Here is an 18,646-nt window from a genome sequence, read left to right as displayed (position 1 = left end):
CAACAGCATATATATACTTTGCCCCCAATCTCTCTTCCCAAACATTTTGAATTCTCCTTAGCTTTACAACTTTCCACCATACTGAGTTTGCATCTTCACACAAATTGAAATGGATTGGTAAAATTGTCATCTTTTCCAGCATGTTAAATTTGATCCACTGAAACCAAAAATTAGACCCTGTATATGGTTCACAGCATCTGGAAGGCAGATCCTTGACTGTCTCTGAAGAAAGAGGTAAAAAAATAAAAAAAATAAAAATCTAACACAGGAAACTATCAGTAACCATTAAGCTAATCAGCTTTGGAAGGCATGGTTTCTTTTTCTTTAACAAAACCCTTAAAAAGCTGTTGCTGCAATCTTTTTGTCTTTTTTTTTTTTTGCTTTTTTTTTCCTTGTGACACAAACTTTTTCCTGTGAACTGAATTGAGAGGATCACTTTTTTCTGTTATTACAGTATCGGCACAAAACCCAAGCTGTACAATAATTCCCTTCTCTTTCCCATGCCCTCACAAATATATAAGCCTCTGTCACTAAACACCTTACTCTGATTAGCCAAATCTTCCAGAGTGTGATCCAGAGACAGAGAGGGCTTGTTTGTTTCAGGGAGCAGAAGCTAAGTGGAAAGAAAAGAATAGTAGTCAGGACACAGACAATGGAGAAATATGAGTATGAAAGCAACTGAAGCCTCAAATCACACTCACAAATGAGGAACTGCCAGGGAAGAACTGTTTTGCTTTTCTACCTGTATCAGGGAAACATGAAGATCAACAACAGTGTTCAGAGCCCAAAGGAATCCCAATATTCACTTGTGTGATAAAACAACAAATGGACTAAATACTGTAACTAATAGCATTGATGAAGACCAACTATGTGGAAAACTGTAATTCAGAAGTGGGGTTCAATGCCAATTTCCATTACATTATTGTAACCTTTCAATAACAAGACAGAACTTGGTTTCCTGTGTCTGATGATCCCAAATTAAGATTTAATAATAATCAGTAACTTAATAGCAAATTTCAAAACAAACTAGAATGTTAAGCACTCACACAAATCATCAAGTGTTAATCAGACAGAATAGTTTAGTATAAACTGCTCCCCCTAGTAATTACTAGGAAAGTATCCTCTGCACAGAAGCAACCCTCAAGAGGGCTTTGACTAATAGTAATTAAGACCATCGAAATCTTGAAAATGCTTTCTTATGCACATGGTCAGTTTCATTGAATTCAAAAAAAGTAGTTATGTCTTAAAAGTTACTCTTGGGCAGACAGGAGTTCAACTTTGCCTCTGGAAGAGTTTCACAACAGTTCTCTCTTTAGAGACCGATTTTGTAAAGCGCAGAAAACTCTCAACTATCACTCATATTTGTGGCAATGGAGACCATCTGAACTACAAGGGAAGAAGAAATGCATTTATTTATCTTCATACATAATCCAAATAGAGAAAGAGAAGTCCAATGAGAATTTAGAGATTCCTCCTTTCCTGAATCCGTCATGCTCAAAAATCTCTGAAAGAAAATTTCCAAAATAATGTATTGCACTATATCCAGGAACTGCTGAATAATTTTGAGAAGCATTACTGTATAATTTAGGCACAATATCATATCGCATGTGGTCCTGAGAAGTGTCCACATTTTATTTGTTTGTTCTTAAACCAACACCCTCCATTTTCACATCTTCCACACTAGCTTTCAACACATTCCTAGAAATGGTAATTCACAGAAACGGGACCCTTCTTCCATCTTTTTGTGCTACAATTTTGAGAAAAAGGGTTATTGCCAGAAGAAAAGACCTCTGCTTCAAATTCAGCTGAAAAACATCTTTGTCATTTGACTTGCACTGAAGCCTGAAAGATCTGGTCAAAAGTCAGGAGTCATCTGCTGAAATACAGCTGTCTACATCCATGCTAGATGTTTGGACTACCTTTATATTCAGTTGGCAGAAACAGCACTTTTCAGATCTGATTCTGCTGACTAAATGTAGACTTCCTCTTCAGGAAGAGATGAATTGATCCCTAGAAATGTTCTGCTTCCTGACTATAAAGGGAGTGCAGAGAGCTGAGTTTCAACAGACAAATACCACCTTCTCCACGCTGGGTATCACACTGAACAACCATATCTAGTTTCTCTGCTAAGACCTTATCAGCTTTGCTGGAATTTCTCACACTATGATCTGTGCAAATAAATCACTGCAGTTACCCTAGGCTTCATGCACAATCAATGGAAAGAAAGGGACGATTCAGTTCATGTAAAAACCTGAATTCTCCATGGAAATGCCACTGTGTCTCCAGAGTTTATGGGAATGAGCCTTACAATCTCACCTCCTAATAAAGTGAAGCAGTGAAGTGCCTTGAATTAGACAGGTTCAGGGGCTCGCTGCTGAGAAAGTGGGAGATGCGAAATAGCCCCATCCCTTACCTCCTGTCCACACCAGTAAGGCTTGAAATGTACAGCATCAGACCCCATAATAAAAGACAAGGTTACAGTATGGATTACAGGGTCCTTCATTAAATACTTTGGAGAATAAAAACACAAACACATGAAGGAAGTTTGAAAAAATCTGTATTGTGGCCTACATAGTGTCTGTCCACCCACAGCTTTGCCAAGTGAGGATAAACAAGAGCTGAATGAAACTCCGCAAGCGCACACGTCAGTTGGCCAAATATCGAACACAGTCTGGAGCAACTAAGAATTAGTCTGCACTCTCTTAAGATTTAAAAACAGAAGGGTAGACCCCAAAAGGATCTGAGATTCATCTATTTGCAGCACTTGCCACCAGCTTACCAGGTGACATAGAAACATAAGATGGCAGATCTGGATCCAGGCTTTCACATGTTCATGCTTCTGTCACATAAAGAAGTCACCTCATTAGCCTAGGACAGCAGGGCTTCTTCCACATTCTACTTCTGCAGGACCACAGGATTTGGCAGCCTCCAGAAATCTGAGCTCTCTATTTTTCTTCCTTAGTTTGCTAATGCCCATTTCCCCTTCCTCGCCTCCCTGCTCCCAGTGCACACACATTTTGATGCTAAAAGCCAGGTGTTACATGGCTTTTCCATACTTCTGGGCAGACACTACGCACTTGCCCACCAAACCAGCAAGTATGCCTTCTCCACAGAGGTAGTAAACCTACTGTAAGAGGACAATGCTTCATCGTGCAATGCTTCAGATTGATCCAAAAAAATTACCGGCACATGCCATGCCTTAAGAAAGGCTCACATCCACCATCTCACACAAAAATATATTCCCTACAACGTTGTGATACATTGCACAATCTTGATGGTTTCTACAGTTACGTAGTCACAGACAATGTAATTAACAAGCAACATTCCTTCCTGTAAAATAGGAGGGAGAAAATAAATAGAACAAAAGTTCACAAAAAGAAATTTGAGCTCAGAAATAAAACTATATTTTTAATCTAATTTCATTATTTACTGTGTCAAAAAAGACACAAGCCTGGATTGTCTAGGTGAAAACACAGTTTTTCAAAATACCTTGTGTCCCCTTATGAGGAAAATGATACCTTATGTACTCTCTTTAGATACACATTAATGCTTTATTAAATATTTTTTCACTTTCCATTTAATTTGTTTTGTACACATTGAAATCAGGAAAGAAGCAATTCTGTGTTAAAGTTATATTTTGTTTTCTGTTTCTTGTTACATAACCAGAAGTGTTATAGAAAATATTATTGTGGAGTTAAAAAAAAAAAGGCATTTAAAAAATGAAGACCAGACAAACATCACTACATCACAAAAATGTGTAAGGTGCTTCTACACCCATTATTGGCATATATTTAAAATAAAATTACATATAATCTATACCAAACTTTCAGATCTATGCCGAATGCCTTTCTGTATTTAAACTCCTCCATTGCTGACAAAGGGGTAAGATTTTCCAGGTTAGTAACAGCAAAATTCCACATTGCAAAAACACTGAATACTGTCATGCATATAAAGTCATTCACAGGGTTTGAAAACGTCCCTCCCGTGTCAAGATTAGTCTTAAGCAGAGAAATTACAAGAAAATGTGAACGTGAATCTTATTTTCCTGGTGGGAGAACCAAGCTATTTAAAACCAACAACCACGTAAACTCTAAACCATATCTATTGAGAGAGATGGTGAATTACTACCAGTGCTCCTTTCCAATGAAACCAGAAAAGCACACCAGCTACTGTGCTCGAAACATTTCCTTGCAAAAAGCAGAAACATCTGTGGTGGTAAGGGAATTTCATGGTCTGGATGACTTGTGACATTGGGATCCTTCACATCTCTTACAAAGAGGGCCACAGACTCCATGTTGAAGAACACACTCATTCCATTCCTCTGTGCTCTGTGTACACCTACCCAGGCAAAAGCATCCTGTTTCTGAATTCAAGCATGCACAGAGACATACTCACATCGTCATCTGAACCCACCACACACCCACCATCTCCCACCAGAGCCATTCACAACAGCCCGAAACACTGCTCTGAAACCAACTGGTATTTTCCTCTCCTCTCTGCACAAGCCCAGAGCCCTGTAGCTCAGCTTGATTCATGTGGGCCCACCTCATTAAAACAATCACAAAGGAAGAGAACCCACTGGGCTGGCTGAACAACAAGAAATTTGGCTGCAGAACTCCTTCACACTTGTGTACATAGCTGATTTTACACCACTCAGCTGCTACATTCACATTATCTTGTCAAAAAGTACAGAACAGCTTTCACCACAAACACTTGGAACTCGAAAATTACAGTAAAACCAACTTTAGCTGGATACAAAGTGTACGCTACAAGGGCAGTGTTTGAAGCCCCAACATGGCACAACTGAAATTGTACGAGGGATGGGGGCTTGCTGAAGGAAACTGGACCCACGCAAAACCACAGCATATATATTAGGTGCCTATAGCTCATTCGCTGCCCAAGCTAGGAGCGCACTGCAAACAGATTTACACAAGCTACAAATCAATGAGGCAGTGTGGCTATGCCTATGCCAGTGACAAACTGCAGTGGGAAAGGGAGTCTGGACCGCTTGGCAGACCTGCCATTCCCCTCAGTCACTCTCCCACACCTCCTTCCCTCACCCCTTCCCCTTGCTCCCCTTAACCCTTCCCCTTTCACAAGTTCAGTGACAATGCGGTGGGAGCAGCCCTGCAGTTTTTAACCCTGATGGTGGGAGCAGCCTGGCCTGTAAACGTCAAAGTCACCCCAGTGCCGGTGGGCTGCAGGAGGCCAGCCAGGCCGGCACGTCCCTGCGGTGGGCTCCCAGATGCCAACCGGCCTGCCACCTGCAGGCCTCCGCCGCCCTACCTTGCTCCTCGCCGGCCCCAAAGCAGGCTCTGGGGTCCTCGGGGGGGAGCCGGGCTCCGCCGCCCTCCAGGGCTTTGCGTTTCTTCGACATCTGGTCGGTGTTTGGGAGTTGAGTTTCTCCTCTCTCTCTCTCCGGGGAGATGAGTGTATGTAGAGAGAGAGGGAGAGTGTGAGGGAGAGAGACACAGGGAGGGAGAGAGAGAGATTGAAAGAAATCGCTGCTTAAAGAGAGGGGAAGAGACTTTGGAGTGGCTGGAGAGCAAGTAGGAGGCAGGGACTAAGTGCAGAAATCCTACAAATCACAATCCCATCAATTCAGCCCCACGTCTAAAGGGGCTGGTTGAGGTCTCCCTCTTCCTTGCCTGTTCATCTGAGTGTGTCAGTGAAAATTAAAGATAAAGGTAATAGTCCCGTGGTTTTTTTCCTAATGTTAGCAGGTGGTGCCTTTTTTTTTTTTTTTTTTTTTTTACTGGGGGGAGGGAAGAAGGAGAGAGCTGATTGATATTATTTTCCTCTGTTAGGACTCCTGCTGGTTAAAAAAAAAAAAAAAAAAGGAGGGGGAAAAAAAAGGTAAAAGCTGAATGGATGGGGGGAGGGGGGAAATCAGAGGATTAAAAAGAAAACCAGGAGCAGAGAAGGTGGGATGACTAGAGCCTGCAGGTGCAGGGAGGCTTAATTCCCTGCAGGGGTCATGTGCTCTGGGAGTCGGGGATCCTCGGCTCCCCGGAGGTTGCCAGCGGGCAGGGGTCTCGGCAGTGGTTTGCAGCCACCCCACCTGGCACCCGCGGGAGCGGCGCCGCAGCCGCCTGGCAAGAGGCACCGGTAACTCGCACCTTGCAAACTCCGCCGTGAAGTCAGTACCCCCGCAGTCGCTCGGTCGGTCTTTCTCCCTCCCTTTGTAACCCTTTCAGTCCTGGGAGCAAGATGTGCCGCTTCCCGGGGGAGTCCCGTTCCCCCCGACCTGCCCCCTTTACGGGTGGATAGCAAGGCTCGCTAGAGGATATTTATTCCCGGGGGAGTGGGGATGGGGGAGGGAGGAGGGGGCGAGGACACAACTTACCCTCCAAACTATGCACAAGCTCGTCTCTGCTTTCCCCTTCAGATCAACTTTAAAGAGCAGATTCTCAGTCCGGGAGGAAAAGAGGCAGGGGAGGAGAGGGGAAATTGTTTAGGAATAGCTGTTGCCAAGTGGGTGAAGTTCAGGGTACAATCCTGGCTCTTCCACGCTCCAGCAGCCCAGCATCTTCCCGGGGTCTGGAGAACAAGGTGTTCAACAAGTCTTCCTTGTTACCCGAAATTGATTGATGATGGCTTTCCCGCCGGACTGTATTTAACAAAACGATGCAGAGAGCTACTCTGACGAGCAGGAAATTTTAGAGGAGCTCGCAATATAGCTGCGGTTTTAATTTATCTATTTCTGTCTCTCTCTATACATATGTACAGACACACATGCACACCTGTGTATGTGTATATGTATATATAAATAAAAAGATATAACTCTATCAATACAACGTTGGGTCCACAGGATCTTAGAAAAGCTTGCCTGTCGGCTGCGTGGAAGTTAAAGAGTTTTTCTTAAGCAAAAGGGGCTGATGCTTGGACACATCTCACGTCCAACAGGAGGCAATGACGTCTGTAGCTTCATTGCTATAACAGCACCAAGGCTGCAATTGCCATTCACTGAAATGATAAGGGGCGCTCAGACGTAAGCAGTCTGGACCTCTAGCAAGAGACTGAAGCGAAGATGATTTTTCCCCTCCCAAAACAAATAATAATGCTAAAAAACACCTAAGGAAATAGACGGAGGAGCAGGGAAAGGAATCTAGGTCTTGCAGTCACACGCTTCTACAAGACGATCCTCTAGCTCCAGAAGCATTTATTTTTTGCAGCTGACTAGACTTTGGGAAATTTCAACGTATTATGATTGTTCGGGCGGGGGGAGGGGAGGGATTTTTTTTTTTTCTTAATTATTTCTGTCTCCCTTCAAGCAGGCATTGATGAAAGCCGGGTAAAACTGCCCTCCCCCCATCTTTCCAAATATATTTCGGCTCGGGTACATGCTGAATTGTTCATGGTGTATGGCTAGATCTTAAGTAGCAATTTCTTGCTATGTAGGCTGCAACTATTTTTTTATATATATATATATATTTTTTTTTTTAAGAACTGGAAGGTACTTAGAAAGAAATGAGAAGTAAAAAATAAATAAATAAAAATCAAAAAGCCGATGCGGAGCAGTCGTCTCCCTCTCTTGCGGGGTCACACTCTCACACTGCCACGGGTTTGACCGCAGATGGGCAGCGCGGCCGCGCTCCCGCTCCCTGCCAGCCCGCGGCGGGGGCGGGGGGGTGTTGTCGGGCGCGGGGGCGGCCGCACCTCGGGGCTGCCAATCCCCGCGGGCGCCGCAAACGCCGCGGGGGCGGGGGGGCCCTTTCCTGCCGGGAGCCGCTGCCCTGGAAATGACAGCCCGGGTGCCGAAGGAACCCGCCGCCGCCTGCCAGCAGCGTGCGACTCCGGGGCGGCAGCAGGCACGCCGGCACCGCGCCCGGCCCCGCCGCGGGGGAGGCAGCGCCTCGCCCGGCTGCTCCCACCCGGCTGCTCCGGCCCACGCGTGTCCGCGCTGCCGCCGCGCTGCCTCCGGGCCGGGCCGCAGCCGGGCGGGGACAAAACCGGGCAGCTCTTTCTCCGCGCCTTGCCTCCGCCGGAGGAGGGGCCGGGGCTGACACGGGCGGCGGCAGGGAAGGTCCCGGGTGATTGCGGACCAGCCAGGTGTCTTCGTACGGAGTGTGCGGTGCTGGGTGGCTGAGGCTGGTCATCCCCACCCAGCTGCTGTGGCCGAGTCCTTTTTGTGAGGTGCTCCGCGAATACTGCTTACTGCTCGCTCCATCCCCAGCCCTACACTTGGTGTCCAGATTTTTCCTTCTGCGTCCTGCCGGGCCCGGGGCACGCACGGCTTGTTTGGCCTCCAAGTGATTACGTGCACTAAGTGGCTACTTGCCCAAACCACTGAGCCGTTCTTTGATGGAACAGTTGTAGATACCGGTGATGTAAGTGGTATCGCAAGCCCAAATCAGGTTTGCTGTCTGCTGGAAGCACTCACAAGATACTGGGTTCTTCCTCTTTTCAAAGTTTATCTCTGTGAGAAGGGAAAGGCAGTGAACACGTGTCAAGCACGGAGATGAGGCATAAATACTCTTGCTTGCATGAATGTTAAATTTGGCATTCATGGTGGTCTTTGAGATATCTGCTACAACAATCTTCCACACAAGGCTTTGGTAAAATTGGCTGTGGGAGTTTTTCGAATCAGCAGCAGCAGATCCTTGCTTTCTTACATAGTCTGTTTTGAGCAAGGTATTTACGTTTTTGCATGGTTTGTGGAGGTTTTTGGGACCTAGTAGCACATGCCTTCAGAGAGATATCCTAAAAAAATTTACAGAGACTGGAATTGTATATATTTGTCAAGCTTTAGGGGCTATGTTCTATTTAATTTCTTCTTAAGTACTACATTTCTAAATGGTTGGGGGGGGGTTCACCCATTCAGCACACAGAATTCATAATATATCTATCATGAAGTAAGACATTGCATTATCTGGTATGTGTTTTAGGAAGTTCCCATCAAGATCTGCCTTTACACAAGAGTTTCCACTAAATTATTACCCTGCTGACAGATCATATTTTCATTACAGTATCATGGAAATCAGTGATGGAAATACAGAATGTATCATCTCCTGGGAGGAGCATATGGGGTGAACAAGATAATTCCATAAACAATAATCTCTGGGGTTGTACCTAGCCAAACTAAGTCTTAGTCCCTTAGGGATTTTATTCCATCCTCTCTGTTAGATGTTGCCAAAGGAAAGCTTTGCACTAGTTACTTCTAGCACTTTTTTGAAAATTTCTTCCCATTACCTACAAGATAGGGCCCATCTCAAGGAGCTGCCTTTTCCATAGTTGAACTCTATTGACAGAGAATCAGAGAATCACTGAGGTTAGAAAAGACCTCCAAGATCATCAAGTCCAAACTTTGACCAAATACCACCATGCTCACTAAACCAAAGTCTTTTCATTAGAAGAAATGAAGGTCTTGATCTAAAACCTTTGAAGACAAAAGGGAATCTTTACATCACATTCAGTCATCCCTCACTTTGAGATTCCAGAATTCAGCCTTGGGACCTGGAGTTGAGTCACACAGTTATATTCAGAGATAGACTTGAAGTGTTTTCAGGCTTATTGATTTAGACTGGGTATTTGCCTCATGTGAGTCAATAACTGAAATCATCAGGCAAAGGGCCCTCAATAAATATAGCTCAGTTTGCAAACACTTCTTGCTTTATTTTTTAAAGCATTACCAGCCTACCCTGTCAATCATGTTTACAAAGGACCATTCATGGTGTTTTTCAGCGACTACTCAGTCTGAAGGCAGCATATTTTAAAGGTGTATAAAATTAAAAGTTCAGAGGAGATAGAAATAGCATTGGTCAGGACAAACGCACCTCTGTACAATACATGCTGTACAGATACAGCAAATAACCAAATACAGTGGTAGTAAGACCAAGAGAGATCTCATACTGCAAGTTTGATTCCTCTTATTTTTTTTCTCACATGGCTGACTCAGTTCAGAATTGTTTGGCCCAGTAATATGTAATGAATACTTTACAAACAGCACAATGAGTTCTCTATCATGCAGCCATACTATCACTTTTCCCAAGCAATTTGGAATTTTTCTTTATATGTATTTATGAGGTGACTTAATAACATAGCATTCCAGATATTGAAGACATCTGCATCATTAAAGCCTATTTCTTGCAAAAGCCCTCTCCCCGCTGAAGGCTGTTATTTTGGTATATGTCCCTGAACTGTGAATACAGTCCTGCACACCCGGCAAAATCCTTAGCATTTGCATAGCATTTAGTTTTGTCTTCAAAGTGATTTGCTAGCTAATGTATCCTTACAACACCCAGAATAGTTGGTATGTTTTATTATCCTCATTTTATAAAATTGGGAAACAGCAGCAGAGGTGAAGACTGTGTGCTATCATCTTTATTCACATTATTAATCCTTGGATACTTCCACTGCTTTCAGTGGGAATTCTTGCATGGTAAAATACTATTTAATAGGACTGAAAACCACAGTGTCATTCACTAAGTGATTTAAGGAAGGCCATGGAGAGAGTTTAGTGCAGGTTTAGAAATGAAATCTCTTTCTCACACAAACACTCTTTTGTTTCACTCACTTTCCCAGTTTAAAAACAAAACCCAAAACTTATCACCGTATCTGTCATTTTTCCAGTGCCCAAGCTAATTTGCAGTAGTAATAATGATCAAGTAGCCCCACAGCACTGACATTAATTGACACATAACACAAAGAAAACTCACAGGACTGACCAGTTCTCATTTTCTTATGCCACAAAAATGACCACCTTTTTGATCTCCTAATTTAACAATTCAAAGGAGGGGGTTGAAAGGTGCATTTGAAAGTTTTATATGAAATTCAGCACTAGGAGGATGGTGGTACTAAGTCAGTTTCAAGATACAAAGCCATATCTCTCTTTATTTTTTTTAATGTTATTCTTTTAGTATGGAATGTGTACTGTAATTTCACAACATTAATCTTTGTATTTTCACAGACAGATGAAGATAGTTACACTAATCTAGAGAGGACTTGCTGAACTTGCTTTGTTAAGTTAGAGGGAACCACATGTTCTCTCCTTCCAGAATAAAGTTATTTTGTCCACTTTTCCTTCCTACTTCTGCAAACACCTCTTAGTTGTTCAACATGTGATCACCAAGTCCTGATCCATGTCTCCTTATAAACCTTAGCTTTTTAAAAAGTAGCCTTTTTAATTGTAAAAATTTGGTGGTTTATTTGAGCCTTTACCAGTTTTTAGAGCTATGAATTTGTTGACTGGATTTTCACACATCTCTCTGTTGAGAAGGATGGAAGTGTTCAGGGCAGCAACTACTGCTTAAGACAGAGGGAAGTGTACAGAAACTTCCCCCACCTCCTATTGGCATCAACTCTCATTCTCCAGGACTTTCCCTCCTCTTCCCTGCCTCTGCTTCAGCTCTTTCCCCTCCTTGTGTATTTCTATGGCAGGAATTTCACAAATTCCTCACCCCTGGGAGATAAAATCAACCCACTGTCCCCTACCCAGCAGAGAAGGCATGCACCTGCCTTTTCGGTGCCTATGACATCAATGTGGTGAAACTGTAACTATGTTACATTTTATGAAAGACACTGGGTCATTCCGCTCATGTGTTTCTCGCTTCCCTAGCCTCTAGCCCAGCATCAGAAGGTCAATACTAAGAGTTTCTATGATGATGGGGGTATGTGGAACACTCTATGCTTGAAAAGTAATTTGTGGTACCTTAGATAACCAAAAGGGTAGGAGTAGGAGAAGTCTGCTAAAGTTTCTTGTCCTCAAACACTACCACACTGGGCTTTGCCCCAGCCCCTTTTCCATTATGCTTTCTTACACTGATGCAGGACCTGTCTTTATTTCTTTATTTATTTTATTTAATTCTATAGCCCTCTTCCTTGTAGCCTCCTTTACAGGTCAAAGTCTCTACAGCAAGACACGGAGGCCCATGCGAGGTCCCTGGAAGATGCAGTAGGAAGGCAGTTGCCAGCACAGGACTCTGTTGCCTGCTCTCAGCAGCACCACATCAGGCTGGGAGGTGGACCATCCTGTGGCAGCACTGGACAGCCTAGGAAGGGTTGTCCTGGGGCCACTCTACCTGAAAAGCTGTTGTACCAGGGGAGTACCATGGTGGTTTACCTGCTCTGCCTCCCTACTTCCTCTGGTCTGCATGTTTTGTAGCACAGAGCCTGTCTTGATATCTCTTGTACTCAAGTGTTTTGAGCAGTGAGGTTTCAAATTCATCTGGGTAACAAAACGTGTTTGATTACATATAATTTCTATAGGAATAAGCATAAGCAACTGAAAATCAGATTATCTTTGGTTTTCAATTTAAAAAACTGCCTTTGAGATTGGGGGGATTGGACGAGGGCAATATTTTAATCTAAATAAATAGTTCCAGTATTGGAAAATCACACCATTGCCGTTCACTGATCATTCATCTTTCATTCTGCTTTCAAGTTGAATCATCTCAACCATCCCAGTGGCTCACAAGAGTTATGCTTTTAAACCCCTGCCAGTGTCCAAACTACAGATTTTTTGTTTCTTCACCATATTGCTTGAAAGAAGGAGGAAAAACAATTAATTCTAACTGCATGCTTCTATAAGATAAGCTCCACTATATTTTCAATGATTTTTAACCCTTTATTTTGGGAATTCAGAATAAAGTTAAGGTCTGTCAGAAACATGTGCAACTCCTAGGCACATTATGTGATTCCTGGGGTGTCCTGCACAGAGCCAGGAGTTGCACTTGATGATCTGATGGGTCCCTTCGAGCTCAGCATAGTCTAGGATTCTATGATTACTATCATGAATTCTACTCTATTTTAAAGTCTTCTACCTTTATGGTTTTGGATTTCAAAAGGTAATTGTCAGTATTTCCATCTGAATATATTTTGGTAACAGAAATCAAAAACAAAAAACAAAATACTCACTAAATGTAGGATACTATCAAAATACACTGTAAGTTAAAAGGAATAGGTACAACAAAATATTTGTAGTCTTTAAAATGCGATTCACTGTCCATACACAAAGAGTTCATAGCGTCGTAGAAAGGTTTGCTTTGGAAGGGACCTTAAAGATCATATAGTTTCCAGGTTTCTCAAAGGCCCATCCAGCCTGACCTTGGATACATCCAGGGATGGGGAATCCACAAGTTCTCTGGGCAAACAGTGCCTCATCCTCACGGCAAAGAACTTCCTTCTAGTATCTATTTTAAACCTACCCTCTTTTATTGAATTACTTCCCCCTGGTACTGTCACTACATGTCCTTGTAAAAAGTCCCTTCCATCTTTCTTGTAGCCTTTCAAAGCCTTCTCTTTTCAGTCTGAATAAACCCAATTCTCTCAGCTTTTCCTCGTACAAGAGGCGCTCCAGATCCCTCTAATTATCTTGGTGGCCCTCCTTTGGGCTCCCTCCAACAGTTCCATGTCTTTCTTGTGCTGAGGACGCCAAAGTTGGATGCAGCACTCCAGGTGGGGTCTCACAAGAGTGGAACAGAGGGGCAGACACATCTCCCTTGACCGGCTGGCCACACTGCTTTTGATGCAGCCCAGGATACAGTTGGCTTTCCAGAGTGGAAGTGCACATTGCTGGCTCATGTCCAGCCTCTCATCCACCAGTTTTTTCCTTCTTGATTCAGCAGCACTGTTTTCTCCTATTCCTTATACTAGTATAGAGCAGGAGTAACTGCATTCACTCCCAAAAAGTACAAAATTAGCATAAGTGAGAGAGGAAAGGATCTGACTCCTACCATTGAAGCCTGGTGGCAGCTCTGCTAGACAAACTACTATGCATGAGAGAAGAGGGCAGGGTGAGCTGAGCAACCTGGTCTGATCTCTCAGCTGACTCATCTTTGAGCAGAAGTTTGGACTGGACACTTACTGAGGCCCCTCCTCTCCTGAACCTGAAGTTCTGCTGTGTAAGTTCATTTCACTTGCATCACAGATTCAGATTCTCTAAACATACTGGGGTTTTGTGGTGGATTTTGTGTTGGAGATTGTTTTTTCAAATCAAAATGTTATGCCTTCACTTCTTTTTGTATGACCATTTGAGCAAACTATGTCTGTCTAGTAGAACTGTTACACTGGTACATCTGCTTCACTACTTACATGCGTGTAAAAGTCAAAACGTAAGGCAGGAACAGCAGCGTCATATTAACAAGGCTCAGTGATGTTCCAGATAGAACTTCTGATTTGAAAACTCCACAAAAACCTTCAGCAAATGTCATTTCTTCAAGGACAGACCAGAAGTTTTGCATTCACAAGTTTGGTAGGACACAGGACAGAGACCTTTCTGGGGAGAGCAGAGAGGAGGAAAGAAAGGATCATCCTCTTCCACCAGTGTTAATCTACACATTTGACCAAAAAAGCCCCCAGGTTGCTCTGATGGATGTGGGAGTACAGTCACATGGCATGGCATCATCCATACTCCTATTTATGCCCTAGTTGCTTGAAGAAAAATTAACATAGTTCATGGTTTAGCACTGGTTAGGATACAGCCACCAGCAGCTGCCTTCTCAGTTTCCTTCCACAGATTATGATGCTGTATTCACCTCTATTTTTCCAGTCAGGGCCTGTGCATTACATTTTTGCTTCCCTTCAGAAATCATCCTGCTTCACAGAAGGGAAAACCTCTTTCCTTGTACCATCCTTTTCATAAAAAGGTTGTAGTGAATACAGAGCTGAAAGTTACCAGATCGATGACCCCAAAATGTGAAATCCTTTCTAAGTAGTGTTTGGGAACAGCACAACATCGGTCACACAGACAAGGAGGTATTTTCAGGGTTGCTTGGCACCAAAGGCAGGGAAGTACAGCAAAAAATTTAGTATTGCCACCTTTCACTGTTTTATTAAAGGTCTCCTGGTCCTGAAGACAAATCATAGAATCATAGACTGCTTTGGGTTGGAAGGGACCTTAACAATCATCTAATTCCAACCCCCCTGCCATGGACAGGGACACTTTTCACTAGATGGGGTTGTTCAGATCCTTGAACAACCGCAGGGATGGGTCGTCCACAAGTTCTCTGGGCAACCTGTTCCAGTACCTCACCACCCTCACCCTCGCTTCACCTCCTGTGCCCACCACAGTAAAGAATTTCTTCCTAATATCTAATTTAAATCTACTGTCTTTCAGTTTGAATCCAGTCCTCCTTGTCCTGTCACTACATGTTCTTGTAAAAAGTCCCTCTCCATCTTTTTTGTAGGCTCCCTTCAGGAACTGGAAGGCTGCAATTAGGTCACGCCAAAGGCTTTTCTTTTGCAGTCTGAACAAACCCAATTGTCTCAGCCTTTCCTTGTACAAGAGGTACTCCATATCCCTCTAATCATCTTGGTGGCCCTCCTTTGGACTCGTTCCAACAGCTCGATGTCTTTCCTGCGCTGGGGACCCCTGAGCTGGATGCAGTGCTCCAGGTGGGGTCTCACAAGAGCAGAGGGGCAGAAACACCTCCCTCGACCCACTGGACACACTTGTGATGCAAACCAGGTCATGACTGGCTTGCTGGGATGCAAGTACACATTGCTGGCCCATGTCTAGCTTCTCACCCACCAGCACCCCCAAGTTCTTCTCTTCAGGGCTGCTTTTGATCTGTTCATCCCCCAGCCAGTATTCATACTGGGGGTTGCCCTGATCCAGGTGCAGCATCTTACACTTGGTCTTACTAAACTGCACAAGATGCCCATGGGCCCCCTTCTCAAACTTTGCCGTCCTTCAGGTGGGTCAACCACACCATTCTGCTTATTGTCACCTTCAGACCTGCTGAGGGAAAAATCACATTGTAGTTGCAGAGAAAAGTGTGGGAATAGGATTAGACTTCTTCTTTCTTAACAGGCAAAAAGGTTGGCTGCAAAGACAAGAAAACTCTAAGTGTTTGTATTATCAGCAATATGGTCATTGTTTGCTTTTGCATCTTAGAGAGGCTGTATGGGAAAAGCCTTGAGAAACTCGCAGGAAAGATGAACTTCTCCTCCCCAAAAGCCATAATCCCCGAATTTCCTATATGCTGTGATAAACAAACTGAAGAGATGAGCAGGCAGTTTTCAGTAGGGTGCTCAAACCTTCGCTTCCCAAGTAGTAAAGCGGTAACTCCCAGAAAATCCGCACTTCCTGCCCACAGCGATCAGACTTCACTGCTCAGATCCATGAAGGCAGATGCTGTGGCACCCCGCGAGCCCGCAGGGCCACGCCTGCACACACCGGGGCTGGGCGGGAGGGACACAGCCCCCGCCCTTGATGCAGGGGTGGGAAAGGCATGAGGGTGGTTGGGGGGACGCAAAAAAATATCCCCCACCCCTTACCGAGGTATGAGGTGACCCACCGCACAGAAGCGCAAGGCAGGGCAGGGAGACAGCGCCTCGCCCTCAGCTGCGGGAAGATGCGGATGGGGATTGGCAAGGGGGACGGAGGGGGGGCACAAGCGCGGCGCCCCCTCCCCCGTCCCCGCCGCGGCGGCTGCTGCCGTCAGAGCTGCCTGCGTCAATGCTGCCTCAGCGACACGCACCGGGGCCCAGAGCTCCCACACCCCATCCCCCTCCGCTCCCGTGGCTGGCTTTTTTTCTTTCTTTTTTTTTTTTTTCAAAATCTCTCTCTTTTTTTTTTTTTTTTCCTCTTCTCCCCTCACTGAGACGCCTTAATGGGATTTATTTATTTATTTTTGTGATTCTGCTCATAAAGAGGGTGCCACTGGCGCATTTACGGTTCCTTTGTGTGAGGGGATTTCAATCCTTCCTCCCTACACCTGCCCTTTTTTATTTTTAAAAAATAATAATTTGAGGAATAATTACTATTTTATTTATTTCACGCAGGTCCCGTGTCATGTACGGACATGGGTCTCCTCAGGTGCCGACCCCCAAGCACACCTTCCCCCCCACCATCTCCCTGTCACTGCAGCGCACAGGGAGACTGGAAACAGGAGGCTGTACCAGCACATTGTTATCCTCTTACTATATTATAACGGATTTCCCCTCTTCCCAGAAAAGCAACCTTTTTTTTCTACCCTCGTGTTTAACAGCCCACTCGTTCAGCATTTTTGCATTATCTGCACACACACCGTTATTTCTTCTCTTCCCACTGCCTTCACCACCCCTTCTCCCCATCCCCCCCTCCATTAATCAAGTCCTGGGCTCTAAAGAATAATGGTTTATAAAATGGTTGCCTGTGCATGTCCTCAGTTGCACGCATAACCCCAACCTCCTGTCTGTGTTCCTCTCCTGCACATCAAGGTCAGAGAGAGACTTGAGGGTACAGTTAAACCCCAAACATATTTATTTTTGTTTTCTTTCTGACTGTCTCCTTCCACCTGTTTTCTTTTCCTCTGGAGAACTTGATGGCCAAGCTCCCCGGATTTCTGTGGGGTCAGAAATGGCCCTACTTCAGAATGTATCTATGCTTAGCTCGGCAGAGAGGACAATATCCCAGTCCTATTAAAGTCAATGGCAATCAGTGAATTCAAGCGTCACCGGATTTGGCTGCCAGAGCATGCACAGCCACGCTCTGGCCAAACCCTGCCCCGTTTCAATTCAGCTTAACTGCAGTACGTGCCAAGCTGCTGCAAAGCTGGCTTGTGATGCTGGCGCAGCGCTGCCCTCTCGTACAGGAATCCTTGGTGACGTTAAACAGCTGGAACAGATCCTGCACCTCCTGCTGTTGCCACGCAAGGAACCCAAACCTAGCTTCCACCTCCTGGCACTTCCCCAGCAGATAAAGGCTCTTCGAGGTCGAGATTGGCTAGATAAATTAGAGAAGCCTAAAGACCGTATTAATTAATACTGCAAATGAGCCTGGGGCTGTCCAAGTCCCAGTGGTATGAGGTACAGCCATTTCTGCATCCTTCCAGCTGCAGTTACCCCTGCTTCCCTCCAGCTCAGGGCTGGGTGTACTAACGATTGTATGGTAGCAAATCCTTTTTTTTTCTGTCAATCCAAAATCCAACAGTTTCAGACAGTTTGGCTCTGTAGCTCCAAATACTTTGAATAACCATTTTGCTTCAAAATACAAGGAAAAAAAAATTTAAAAGGGTAAGCAATTAGACAACAAACTAAATTTCTGAAGAGAGAAAGGGATACTGAATAATTTGTGCACAGCAAGAGCTTCACTGAGCATTTGAAATTTATTATTTGCATTTTTTACACAAAAAAAAGGGGGAAACAAATCCAGTATCATAAAAACAGTGCTGGATGGCAATAGGGATCCTCACGACAACAGGAACAAGCTTATGCATTTTAATACCAGTCCGATAGATAAAAGTTGCATTTACATTATTTCTTTGTTCAGCTATATTTTACTTAGTTGTGTCAGTGAGGATTCTCAATAAATACCCATTTAACAGATAGACCAAAAAGCTACACAGGACAGAGGTTTTGATGGTCTCAACCAAGCCCAGGGCTCGCTATATTGATACGATTCAAGCATGTGAGTGGCTCAGAAATCTGCCCCAGTCACGGGACACATGAGGAAAGGCAGGCATTCAGAAAGGCTCCCACAGAGTCCCAGGGATGGCAAGCAGTCATTTATATTCTACCATGGTGACTGTACTTTATTGAAGTTTTTTTTACCATTTTGTTTCAGTGCAGCAAAACCAACCTTGGGATGCATTTGTGCATGTTTTTCATGTTATGAAGGGTGCAACTCTCAGTATCCAAGTATGTAAACAGGAGATGGGAAAAATATCATGCATTAGTGCACATTAATAAGGGTGAGTTTGCTGTTCATTTCCCTACATTAAAA

At 44.3% G+C, this 18,646-nt stretch overlaps 1 protein-coding gene across 1 annotated transcript in view; it reads right to left on the bottom strand.

The window, feature by feature from the left end:
- PDE10A (phosphodiesterase 10A) overlaps positions 1 to 5,767 on the bottom strand; it is a 350,481-nt gene extending 344,714 nt beyond the window's left edge. The window contains exon 1 of the mRNA XM_064648955.1: positions 5,287 to 5,767. Coding sequence (XP_064505025.1) covers positions 5,287 to 5,377 — 91 coding nt within the window. The 5' untranslated portion in view covers positions 5,378 to 5,767. The remainder of the gene's footprint in view (positions 1 to 5,286) is intronic.
- Between the last annotated feature and the right edge of the window lie 12,879 nt (positions 5,768 to 18,646).

Source organism: Pseudopipra pipra, chromosome 3, assembly GCF_036250125.1.
Source record: "Pseudopipra pipra isolate bDixPip1 chromosome 3, bDixPip1.hap1, whole genome shotgun sequence".
Classification (NCBI taxonomy): Eukaryota; Metazoa; Chordata; class Aves; order Passeriformes; family Pipridae; genus Pseudopipra; species Pseudopipra pipra.
Note: the sequence above shows the minus strand (reverse complement) of the source record. Positions and strands in the feature narration are given on the sequence as shown.